Source organism: Perognathus longimembris, chromosome 16 (genome assembly GCF_023159225.1).
Source record: "Perognathus longimembris pacificus isolate PPM17 chromosome 16, ASM2315922v1, whole genome shotgun sequence".
In the NCBI taxonomy this organism is placed as follows: domain Eukaryota; kingdom Metazoa; phylum Chordata; class Mammalia; order Rodentia; family Heteromyidae; genus Perognathus; species Perognathus longimembris.
This window is the reverse complement of record NC_063176.1, coordinates 51,685,685-51,699,036: the sequence shown is the minus strand read 5'-3', so window position 1 is coordinate 51,699,036 and position 13,352 is coordinate 51,685,685. Positions and strand designations below refer to the sequence as shown.

General features: G+C 44.9%; 1 protein-coding gene across 1 annotated transcript in view; it reads right to left on the bottom strand.

Annotated features, from left to right (window-relative positions):
- The window catches only part of Tapt1 (transmembrane anterior posterior transformation 1), a 50,762-nt gene extending 43,619 nt beyond the window's left edge, over positions 1 to 7,143 (bottom strand). Inside the window, exon 1 of the mRNA XM_048363952.1 lies at positions 6,910 to 7,143. Coding sequence (XP_048219909.1) covers positions 6,910 to 7,126 — 217 coding nt within the window. The 5' untranslated portion in view covers positions 7,127 to 7,143. The remainder of the gene's footprint in view (positions 1 to 6,909) is intronic.
- Positions 7,144 to 13,352: the final 6,209 nt, after the last annotated feature.

Here is a 13,352-nt window from a genome sequence, read left to right as displayed (position 1 = left end):
GCTCCTCAGTGCACACCCTTGGAACACCGGGCACTGTGCCATGCTCAAAGTAAAGGTAGCCTGCACACAGTTAGTGCCATGCTGATGGGTGGGAGAATGGTTTCAAGATACAGTTGCAGCATGCTAACCAAAACACACACACACACACACACACACACACACACACACACACTTTATTGGGGTTAAATATTCTGAAAGATTTATCTCACCTCTTTCTCTTCTCGCTTTTGGAAAGGTGGCACTGCTTAAAAGGTTAGGCTAGAGACAGTTTAAAAAGGCCTTACTTCCATGCAATTCGCAGAAAACATAGAGGATAGATGACAGCATTCATGTTTTCCAAAGGAGGAAGTTGAGGATGGAGAATACTTGTCCTTACACACTGAAAAGTTAAGGGGCAAATGGGACTGAAACCCAAACTCTGAAAAAGCCTAGCACACTGTTTCATGTATATCATAATTATCACCAGTCTACCTAACAACCATTTGCAGAGAATGATTTATTAGTTATTTATACTTGTGCTAGTACTAGGACTTGAATTCAGGGACTGAGTATTGTCCCTTAGCTTTTTTGCTCAAGGCTGGTGCTTTTCCACTTGCCACAGCACCACTTCGTTTTTTTTGGTTTGTTTTTTTTTGTGTGGAGATAAGAGGCTCATGGCCGGGCGCTAGTGGCTCACACCTGTAATCCTAGCTACTCAGGAGGCTGAGATCTGAGGATCCTGGTTCAAAGCCAGCCTGGGCAGGAAAGTCCATGAGACTCTTATGTCCAATTAACCACCAGAAAACTAGAAGTGGTACTGTGGCTCAAGTGGTAGAGCACTAGTCTTGAGTTGAAGAGCTCAGGGACAGTGCCCAGGCCCAGAGTTCAAGCTCCATGACCAACCCCCTCTCCTACCCACCACCCCCCGCAAAAAAAAGTCTCATGGACTTTCCTGCCCAGGCTGGCTTTAAATGGCAGTCCTTAGATTTCAGCCTCCTGAGTAGCTAGAATTACAATGGTTGATCCACCAGCACCCAGCTATATTTTCTTAACGGTTAACCAGCATTACTTCCCAGTTTACTTTTTTAACATGCAATGCTATTTTAAGAGAGATATATTTAGGCTATTACCAAACATATAAATATATCTGTGATTACTCATTACTTTTAATTATTACTTTGTTTTTGTCCTAGGATCTAATTTCTGAAGCAAGCTGTCTCAGACAATAACTAAACATAATAGTTGTTATTTTAGGGCAGAGGAGAAAGCAATTTACATGATTTTTTTCTCAGTTTAGCACACTAGACTGCAGAGATAGTCTATGGCAGGAGATAAATATTGATTAAAACATGCCTGAGGAATTGATTTGAACTTATGGTCGATATTATTTTCCTTATACTAAATATTCACAATTGGTGAATCTTAGTTGTTCATCGCATAATATCTCTATTTTAAAAAGACTTTTTCTGTACGTCATTTCTTCATATGATCTGGATAAAGTAAAACTGCTTGACATTTAAAAAAGTTAAATCAATGTTTAGAAAATAAATATTTGATTATGTTATCCTGAAATAAATAGACTTTGCTCTTACAATGGAAAGGGAGATGTTTGGCCTAATAAATGAGAGTAATTCCTTTGAAATACCAACTGAGAAAGGAAAAAAACAATGAAATGCACTTAGCTAGAATAATTCTTGTAGAATGGCACCCAAGGTGAAGAACGGCCTTTCTAAGTAAGTGGTAGAGCACTAACCTTGAGCAAAATGCTTAGAGACAGCACCCAGGCTCTGAGTTCAAGTTCAGGACCAGCACACAAGCACGTATGTACATGCACGCACATACACAGTTTGAAAATGAAACTCTTCAATCTTAAATAACTGAAAGCCTTTATAAATTTTTATCAGACTTACAATATAATATTAAATATAAGTTTACTGCACAAATACAGAGATATAACCTGTGTAATGCCAACTACTGGGTCTGTTTTTCTAGGAATGAATGGCAAGTTTCTCCTTCTAAGGTGACTATTTTACACCACGTAGTCAGGTCTATTTGTTTGTTTATTTATTTTTGAGACAAGGTCTTGCTACGCCGCCCAAGCTGGCCTAGATCTCACTATCCTTGGTTTCACGGTGCTGGCTTACAAATCTGGTACACCATGCTGATCTCAGATTTAAGTTTTTAAGCCTTTCAAAAGAAGTTTATACTGTCATTTAGAAATGTAAAGAACAGGTAGACTTCATGAATTTAGAGATAGAAAGGTCACATAAAAATAAAGTTGACTCTTCACAGGTTTACAGATTACTGAGGAAATGACCGAAAGTGGGAAACAGAATATCAGCAATCTCATAGGTAATGCGACTTTTGGGAGGCTTCTCTCTTTCCTGTAAGCATTCCCCAAAGTGGAGCAGGAATGAGTGTCAAGGGCTGAATTTTGGGTTTAACTATAACTTAGTAAACTAATTTAAAATTAAACACTCTTAAAAGGCCAAGATAATAAACTGATCAAAAATAGAAACAATTTTTGTTTAGTTTACATGAACTAATTAAGCAAGTGAGAATTTTAAAGCAGAGCAATATCTTATCATAAGTAGCTTACTTTACTTTATCTGATTTCAGGGTTGTGGTCACTCCAAGTACTTGCCCAGTCAGTTTTCAAATTATTCTCATTTTCCCTTGTAGAGAAGAAGGGAATGGATTCTCGAGTATAGTTTCAAAATCAGCAGCTTTTCATCATCTATCAGGATAATTGTGGTGCCACGGGCATAACTATATACAATATATCCTATTATACAGAGAAGGTGAACACTTGAATAAGTGGAAATAATTTAAGGATGTATAACTTTAATTACACAATTAATAGGACTTAACAGCAACCAGATGCAGTGGCTCAAGCGCCTAATCCAAGGTCTAGGGAGGCAGAGAGCCAGGGATTACAGTTTAAGGCCAGCCTGGGCAAAAAGAAGTTCTCAGACTCCAAAATCAGCCAGCGGCTGGAAGTACAGGCAGGAGGGTCGCGGGCAGGCCAGCTCCAGCATGTAATCAGCCAACTCCAAATAACCACTGCAGAAAAAGGTGCTGAAGGCGGAGTGCAACTGCCTAGCAGAGGAAAGGCCTAGAATTCAAACCGCACAACAAAACACCATCACCGCTGGCGACTACAAAACCCACCACCAACAAAGGATAGGGAAAGTTAAAAAAAAAAATCTCTATTGTTTGTGGAAACTACTAAAGAGATCAGGTGTCTTTTCTGGGTTTGGGTCTTTTGGAGAGATCTTCTATGGAGATAAACCAACCTGGGTAAAGCTGAGGGCAGGCAAACAAATGATCAATAACTTGGGCTCCAGGGGTCAAGAGTCACCATTCAAAAGGGAGAACTAGGCCCATGGAATAATTACTATCAGAAACAACACTGTTCACCTGCACCTCGCTTCAGGCTTTTTTATTTTACAATACTCTCTGCATGTGTATTTCTGCACTCACCTCGCATACAGAGATTTTCACAGTCACTGGAAGCAGGTGTCACACCTATCTTACCTGGGGCCTTCTGTTAATTCTGCATGGTAATTTGGCCAACTTAGTTTAGATGCTATATAGTAGGAGCATTATGAAACAGCCAAGTGGATTAGGCAAGTAGTCTAATAAGCAAGCTCAGTCTATGCAATAATTCAACAATTAAACTGAGCCAAGAACACACATTGCCTAATTCTTAGTCCAAAGTTGACTTGCTGGGCAGAGAATCCCTACCTTGAACCTTGAAGGCTCACATGTGGAACAACACAAAACCATAATGATATGCAGTACTTATATGGCTTTATAGCTAAAAGGGCAACAGAAATTTGGAATGTTCTTTTAAGAATAGGAGAAAAGACAGCATAGGAATACTTGTAGTTCCTGTTAACCATTATTCCCAGAGTTCCAGGTCAGTAATTATATACAGATGGGAATGAGACTGTGGTACCATCTCTAACTGTGTTAATATACCAGTCTCTGCAACAAGTTTTAGTCTGCTGCCAGACAATATGTAAGTTTAAAAGAGGGCATTCTGAAAATTAGGTGATAGAAGAATTTGAAAAGAAATAAAAGGAAAGTTTGTACTTGATGTAAACACATATGGTACATAGCTGTATATCCAAACTAATATCTGAATATATATTTCTAAAAACAAATCAATAAAAGAATACAACAGCAAGAAGAAGATGAACCTTAGATATTATACTTTATTTTGACTTACTGAGATAGAAAGAGTATGGATAAGCATCCAAACTGTATATGTATTTAGGGAATCATAGGCTGTTCTACTGACCAAGAGCAGTTTTATAAAAAGAGTACTGAATTCTTTGGGAGAAATGATAAAGAGGACTTTGGAACTAAGTGATAGTTAGTCAGCAAGACACTAAGATTATGACTTTCAAAATGGAAAGACAAAGGCTGATGTAACTTGCAGAAGGGTATGACAGGGTGAGCCAAAAGGAGCTATTATAAAGAATGGCCAAGTCAACACCTTCAGTGGACGCACCTAGCCTTGGAAGTCTAGCTGGACTCTGGGAGACATGCTTTTATTTCCTTTGACACTAGATGGTATCCCTCAAAGGGCCTCTGGCCCAGAGACCAGCTTCTAAATTCTGGAAAGGAGAGGGAGAAAGATTACTGAGCACTGGAGAGAGCAGGGCTGGAGAATCAGGAGCAGAGAAAGTAAAGCTACAACCCCTGCCCAGTGCAGCATTGGTTATGGTGGGCACTAGCACAGGCGAGTGCTTAGAGCAGACACCAGGGGACAGAAGGTGGCCCACACAGTGGCTGGAATGTTCCTGGGATGTTCGCCTAGGTCCTGGTCCCTAGGTGAGACCTCACTAACATCAATCCTCATACAAACCTGATAAAACTGGCAAAGGGGGTCAATCTGATTAAAGTACAGTGTATGCATGTTTGAAGGATCTTGGTGAAAACTACATGTCCTGTCTAGGAGTGGGGAGAGAGAATGGAGAATGTGGAGAACGTTGAATATGGTTGAAATGCTTCATGTACATGTACAAAAATGAAAAAATGTCTGTTGAGACTGTTTGGGGAAAGGAAATGAGGGAGGATGATGGAAGGGGTGAGTTTGATGAAGATATATTCCGTGCATATATGGACATGTCAAAATAAAATCTATTCATACAATTATCTGATACTAATTATAAAATTGGGGGGGGTATGGACCTGATAGAAGTTTGGGGAATACCATCCCAAGGACAAAGCTGGAGTGTCTCCCTAGTAAAGAGCTAAGTACGCCGTGCTCAGTGAGTCAGTGAGTGTGTGGTGTGGTGAAGCCTTTGCAAGACCAGGTATCCAGACCCACCCCCATTTCCAATTCCATCCTCAGGACAGTCAGGAGGAGAATTAGGCATAATTCCAATAGCCCAAGGTATATGCGCACTAAAGGCTCCTGATAACTTGTTTTCTCCAAGACACAACAGAACGTCTTCTAGATTACCGACTTTACTCAAACTCAGAAGTATTTAAAGAAAGTATACTGAAATGTGGCCACATCTCCTTCTATTTGCAGCCAAAGTGTTTTCAGTAGTCAGTACTAAGTAAACAGGCAGCCGAGAGATGTAATGTTCTGTCTTACTTAGATCATGCCAGTTCAGAAAGTAAATACTCTTGCAAGCAAGTGTTTAACCGGCCACGAAACCAAATAAAGGCTGAAAATTTTTAAGTGGTGATCTAAAAAAAGACCAAACCAGTCTGTTCGTAAGTTTTCAAAGATACAACCCCATCCAACACGCGATGTCCAATTTTCAGAATGGGCAAATCAACTAGGATCTCATCTGGACCAGCCTTATGGGTCTTAAGTAACCTTAAAATTGCAACAGCCATTTAACAAAGCAAGACGGCCTGACGGTGTAAAAACATTTGTTTGTGTGCCAACTGCAGGAAATAAGAGGTCATTCACCTCTATTCAGCTGCAGCGCTTTCAGCTAGAAATTGAATAAGAGTCGCTGGTGGAACATGTTAGAATTATGTAAGATTTAAACTGTGGCGCTCACTCTCATCTTCAGGGGAAACATACAGTTTAAAATGTTTCCTTTTCTCTTCCCCGAAGGCAAACAATATCCAACTTGGATGAGGACCACCAAGAGATGCGTTTTAATCACCGCAAAATCCTAGAAACCATGGGGTGCCACCATGCGTGGCCCGGCAAGGGCCAAGGGGGTGACCCTTGTTTTCTTGGGTGGCAACAGGATGGGTGAGTGTGGCTGCAGTTTTGGGGGCTCGGTTTAGGAGGCGTTCGGGTGTAATTTTTTTTTTTTTTTAAGAAGGGTTGACACTATTCCTGTTTGAGGGGGGGAAACTACTGAACCCTCTCCCCCCTCCTCCCCCGGTCATCAGAGCAGTACGTGGGGACTAGGGTGACAGGATCTGCCGGGAGGAGGACAGGTGAACAGGTTTCCGTGGCTCAAGTTCGTGGGGAGGGGGGGGTGTGTGGGGAACAAATTTAAAAAAAAAAAGTCACCTTGGCAGGAGCAAAATTAACACCGCGCGCGCGCGCCTGATCTGGGGCTTCGCTGAGACGGGGGGCTGCCGGCGTCCCCGGGGCGTGGGGGGGAGGGAGGGACGACGACATCTGGGGACCGGACGGGACCCTCCCCACTCGGCCGCCGTCCCGGGCACACCGGGGTCCGGGGTGGGCCCCGGGCCGCGCGCCGAAAGCCGCCCGCGGAGCTGTCACCGGCCGCCCGGCCGCGCCAGCCACGGGGACCGCGGCCGCTCCGCGCGGGTCCTCGGCGCGCGCCCGGGGCCCCCACCCCGGAGGCAGCGGCGATCGCGGGGCTCGCGGGGCTGGAGTCCCCCGGCGTCCCCACCGCCCTCGGCCGGAGCCGCGAACCGCGGCCTAGCGTCGCCCGCCCGGCCCGCCCGGCCCGCCCGGCCGGCCGCCCGCCTCACCTGCGCGGCCGCGGCGCTTCTCTCGCCGCCGGTCGCTCTCGTAGAAGCCCAGCGTCTCCGTGTGCTGAGGCGCCGGCTGAGGGCCCTGGCCGCCGCTGCCGCCCGGCTGCTCCGCCTCGCCGCCGCGGCCGTCCCGCTCCTGGCCGTCCCCGCCACCGCCACCGCCGCCGCCGCCGCCACCTTCCCCCGACGCGGCCGCGTCGCCGACGCCCGCCATGTTCCGAGCACAACACACGGTCGCCGCCGCCTCCCTCCAGCCTCCCGCCCGGCCTCCGCCTCCGGCCGGCCCCCTGGCCGCCTCGCCCCGCCCCTCGCCGGAGCCCGGGCCGCCGCCGCCACCGCCGCCGCCGCCGTCCGCAGCCCGCCGGCCGGCGCGCGCCATTGGCGTCAGCGGCGCGTGGGAGGCCGACGCCGCCGCCGCCGCCGCCACGGCCGCCGCCATCTTCTTCCTGCCCTCGCCGTGGCGGGCGGCGCCGGGCTCCGCGCCCCGGGGCGCCGCGGCGGGCTCCATGCGGCGGGGCCGGGCGGTGAGCGAGCAGCACGCTGGCCGGCTCGGGGGCTCGGGGCCGGGCGCGGGCCCGCCGTGCGGGGCGAGGGGTCCGGCCGGCTCCGGCCCGGGGCCCCTTTTGCCGGCTCGGTGCCGGCAGTGGGCCGGCTTGGACGCCGTCCGGTGGTGGGCTTTGGCGGCGCCGGCGCGCGCGTGGCGGCCGGAGCGGGGCTCGAGCGCTCCGACTCCCGCGAGCGCGGGCTGCTGCTCCGGGCGCCGCGGCGGCTGCGTTTGGCACCACCTCTCCCGCATGTTTATTTATGGTGGCCGGTCACGCTTCCGCGGCCGGCGACCGCCTCCCCGAGCGCTCGGGCCAGAGGCGGCTCCGGGGGAGCCGCGCTACAGGTGGGGTGCGGGGAGGGCACACCCGGCCCGGGGCGCGGGGGGGGGGAGGGTGGGGGGACTCGGCTCGGTCCCCTGGCCACCGCTGGAGGTGCGGGGCTGGACCGGCGCTGGGGTGTCGCGGACGGGCAGGGGTGACGGTCCTGTGCGCCCCACTGTGGGTGGGGGGGCCGGTGACACCCCGGTGCGCCCTCCGCGGACCGTGGGGTCGATCGCCCCGTGTCTCTGTAAACCCCGATGGGCCCAAGCAGAAGCGATCGCTGCCCAGTACACAAGTGACCAGGCCCGGACGGGGGTAGACCGGCCTCCGTTGACCATGCCAGGCTCGGGGCCTCGGTTCCCCCCGCCTCCCCCCACCCCCGGGGTTGAGGACGGGGCTGAGCCTCCGGACAGAAGAGGCCGGTGGACTCCCTAAGAGCCGGACGCAGCCGGTTCCTTCCATAGAGCTGCCTTGGGAGGCTGAGGTGGGAGGATGGCTGTCGGAGGCCAGCTGGGTCCCCAGAGTCCCCTAAGGCTTAGCTCCAGCCAACCACCACCAAGAAGAAGCGGAGCCGAGGCCCCCTCCGCGGTGGAAGACCAGGCTTTGGGAGAAAAGCTAAGGGGTCAGTCCCCGGGGTCCTGAGTCTAAAAACCTCAGTAAATATCACACACTCACACGCACAGATGGCTATATATGAATTGTATTTCTAAAACTCTTATTTCTGCCACCGTCGTCCATAAAATTCTGCCCTGGAAGATCGTTTGGGTTGCATCTAATAAAAAACGGAGACATACTGAACCCATCAAAATCAAATGCCCTCACAAACCTTCAGAAAAGCATTATGAAAATTAAAAGATAGGATTTTTATAGCCTCTTAAGCTTCCTTCCAGCCCAAAGTCTGCCACAGTCTGATGTTCTGCAGTGTAAAATCTTCCCCCATCCAGTTATGAGAGGATCGTCAGGAAGCAGGTAGTCTTTTATTGCTCTCTTATATCAGCATATATATTATTTGCACTTACTGTGACACCACACTTACTGCCCCTGCCTTTTAACTCACATGCCGGAAAGAAAGTAATCCCAAATTTTGTCTCCTAAGACAGCCAGTTGTAATGGTGGATTTCTGTGGATTCTGGTGGATTTTTTGTATACCAGGTAGGAAGACAAAGTGTATGTGTGTGCCCAGTCTTTTAAATAGTCAGCAAAGAGAAGCGTCATGTCTGAAGGATTTCTGACCAACAAGAGGAATCTAGTTGGGAATTAAGCAAGTTGGATGGATGTGTAGCTTTTTTAGTTGCGTCTGGTTGCTAGAACTATGTTATTTCATCTGACGTGTGAAAAACCCACAGTTTCAAAGAAACCCATATTGAAATAAAAAGCAAACACGAGCATAAGTAACTTTTTCAATAAGCACCATTCTGTACAAAGATTTTCATAAGAATATAAAAGTATGGAAAGCTTGTTGTAGTTAATTCTACTTGCATTTCAGCATCTAAAGGGGGGGGGGGCATTTTAAGATATGCATTATGAAGCCAGGTGTTGGTAGCTTACACATGTAATCCTAGCTACTCAGGAGGCTGAGATTTCAGGAAAACGGTTTGAAGCCAGCCTAGGCAGGAAAGTCCCTGAGACTTATCTCCAATTAACTGCCCAAATTATCTAGCAGTAGAACTATGGCTTAAGTATTAGAGTGCTATCCTTGAGTACAAAAGCTCAGGGACAGTGCCCAGGCCCTGACTTTAGCCCCAGGATGGGCACTTTAAAAAAGAACAAAAAACATTATGTCCAGTCATAAACTCCTAAGTGCACAGCTCTGAGTTCAAATAAACCACCATGCATTCTGAACATTCAAAATAGTAAGTTACAAATAACTAAGAAATAATTCACAAGCACAGAAGAACCAGCAAATCTGAAGAAGGTAAGTACCAACTAAGTACTGTAATCTTCATATCAGTTACAAAGAGCGGGAAAAAAGCTTTCTTTTTTAACTCAAGGCACTTTCACTTGAATCACTGTTCCACTTCCACTTTTTTGGTGGTTAATTGGAGATAGGAGTCTCACTGGCTTTCCTGCCTGGCCTTTGAACCTCAATCCTCAGATCTCGGCCTCCTGAGTAGCTAGTATTACAGGCATAAGCCACTAGCATCTGCTAATAATAGGATTATTTAAAGAAACAAAAAGAAACCTTCCCCCATTAGAAGCATCTAAGAATTTTCCAGTGTTCATTGACAAGGTAAACCTAGATTTGATGGCAATGAGCTATGAGAATTCATTGGTAATATTAATCCAAGGAGTAACGAGCATGTCATTTGCTAGGTGCTCGTGGAAGAATATTCAACTGATTGGAAGTAATTGAGGAAAGTGATAAATGCTGGTTGTCAGTTCAGAAATGGGAAGTTGAAAATAGTCTTATGATTGTTATATGGTATGGGACTTGAAGTTTGAATCTCACAAACCCCAAAGTACCATTTTATAGGGATGGGAATTTTCTTTTAGAAGAACCTGACCTTGTACTTGCTAGGCAGGATACTTTACCACTTGAGCCATTCCCCCCAGTCAAGGATGGAAATTTTGGTGAATATGCATAATTTTCAAAACTGAGTAGTGTAACTCCATATTTTACTAATGATTTACCAACCATGATTCTATGACTAAACAAAATACATCAAACCTATTGTTTTTGAATCAGAGTTCAGCTCCAGAAAATGGCCTTTATGGAGTCTACACTTACTGCTCAATGGCCAAACCCACTCATTACAATTCATTCCATGAAATAATTTAAGTTTTCACAGTAAGTGAGGTTCTGGGCTGGAGGTGTGCCTTAGAGCTAAGAATGTCTGCCTACTAAGCATGAGACCCAGAGTTCAAACACCAATACTGCCAAAACAAAATAAGTAATATTTTGTAGTCTGTCTACAGTCTCTCCTCCCAGGAACAGCACAGCACACTGAGCTTGTGCTCACAAGCCTTGGGGAAAGCGATTTGCTCTGACCATCAGTGTCTTTCATTGCTAAGAAGGACAATAGGCCTTCCTGTTGGGAGTTGGAAAGAAATGCTATTTTCCATTTTTCTTCCCCCTTTTGGGTATGTCTTCTCATGTAGATGACAAGCAGTTGGTCTGTTGATAGCATCTGTGTTACATAAAGTCCCTAAAGTATGTTTGAAATGTGTTCCCCACAAAACGAAAAGAATCAAGTCTGATGAAACAGTCCTACCTCATAAAAAACAAAAAAAAACCAAAAAAACCCAAACCTGGATTTCTTTGACTGATTAGATAGAGGCCTTGACCAAGTGGAAGCACTTGATCTAGGCTAATGTCCTAGCTCCAAAATGTTGTGCTAAAGCCGATGTAACCTCTTTTTTAAAGATTCACAGTCTCCTGGTGTAGCTCATTTGGGAAGTGTAGATGCCACTCTGCATAATGCCACATTTATGTCTCTATCACTTTGTTGAAAATATGTTTTGACAGTTCATGACTTACTTTCTGAACCATCAAGGCTGAAGGGCTATCTCACAGACTATAGTCCTGAATTTTATTCATTCACCATTTCATCTTCAGAGAGAAAAAATAAGAGTTGAGGTTTTTTAAATAAAGCAAAACAGCTTTGCCACTGAGGTTTTAAAGAAATAAAATATATTTCTGGGCCAAAAGTAGGACTTGGCACTAAATTGAGGTGATTTTATTGCATATCTGCATTGTCTCTGGCAATATTTTATTTATTTTTTTGGATTGACACTTATGTCTTACACTCTGGGCTTTTTTCCATGCATCTCCAAAAGACATCTTTGTTTGCATCTGGAAAATATAATACAAATTAAGTAATGTGCTTTTGGTTCTAGTTACAACACAACAGTCATGAACATTGTCTTATGTCTAAAATCATTTGTCTAGGATGAGATTGTTTGACTAAAATAATTGCAGATAGGATTTTATGAAAAATTGGCTTTTATGTAATAGAAAGTCAGTTTGCTAGCATTACTTTTGTTTTTGTTTTTGCCAGTCCTGGGGCTTGGACTAAGGGCCTGAGCACTGTCCCTGGCTTTTTGCTCAAGGCTAGCACTCTGCCACTTGAGCCACAGCGCCACTTCTGGCTTTTTCTATGAATGTGGTGCTGAAGAATCAAACCCAGGGCTTCATGTATATGAGGCAAGCACTCGAGCCACTAGGCCATATTTCCAGCCCTGCTAGCATTACATTTTATTCATGATCAGATACAGTATTACTTTGTGTTGGATTTTAAATGTCTAGAACATGCTCAAATACTGGTGAACAGGACTCTGGTAATGACTTAGAGAATTCTTAATTCCAGACTTCTCACTTTGAGGAGAAAGAACATTGCTCACATCTCATCACAATAATAATAATAGTAGTAGTAGTAATAATAAAAGGTGTCATGTTTAGAAATATTTTCACTGCTTTATTAACAAAAATCTATTTGCAGAATCAGCTTAGTTCTTCCAGTGCATTTGTTCCTAACAGTCAAAAAAAAATCCGCTTATTGTGTGTGTAATTTCCAGTTATTAAAGGCTTTCATGTTGCTAGCCCTTTGGGAGTTTGCCTTTCAGAATATCTTATTATCCCATTTCATTATTACCCAGTGGTGAACATTTATTGTTCCTTTTGGTATCTCATCATATAGTAGTTGATGATCAGCATATTTTATGTAATATTTAGGATAAACTTTTACCTTTTTCTGGTTGAACTGTCTCTTGTTGACTATCATAGATTTGGTAACAGTGGTTTTTCTTATCCCTGCTTTTATATCCTTTTGGGCTGCAGTTCTGCTCTTTAAATTAGATTTTATTCTGCTCATTAAGTAATGTTTTAATTGTAATCTTTTTCCCCTTCCTCCCTCCTGTTTCTGAAGTAAATGTAATGTGGTTCTCACAGAAATCCATTCTTTAAAGGTTATCTCTTTTACGAACCCAAACATTTCTATCTTTGTCTTGATCCCCACAAATTATTTCAAATGCATAATAAGTTCTGTAAAATCTCAAAGTAATACTCTTGATTTCCACTTTGCTGCTTTTAGAAATTTGTTTATCTGATTTCCTTTCCAGTTGTTCTTTTAGATCTGTCAACTGCATTTTTCTCTTTTCGATTTTTAAGTATTTGTTTATAGGGAAAATGCTTCTGTTTGTGACATTTCTCCACTTAGTATCAATTTCAAATAATGGGAAATTTTTACTTGCTTTCTTTTCATCTGGATCCATAATAAATAATATAACTAATCATCTCATGAAATAAAACTGTGGTTAATTTTTTTTAAAACATAGATTAAAGAAGGCAACATGTATTGTGGCTTTGGCAAATATTCTTCTCTTTCCCTCTCCCCCTCTTTCCTTCTATCTTTAATTGCTGGACAAGAAACAAAAACGTGCCTTGCAGGTGTTCCATAAGTATTCTACCACCTAGCTGTTTCCTTCCTTCCTTCCTTCCTTCCTTCCTTCCTTCCTTCCTTCCTTCCTTCCTTCCTTCCTTCCTTCCTTCTTTTCTTCCCTTTTTTTTTCTGAATAATTACTTATTTATTGTCAAAGTGATGTACCGAGGTGTTACAGTTTCATACGTGAGGCAGT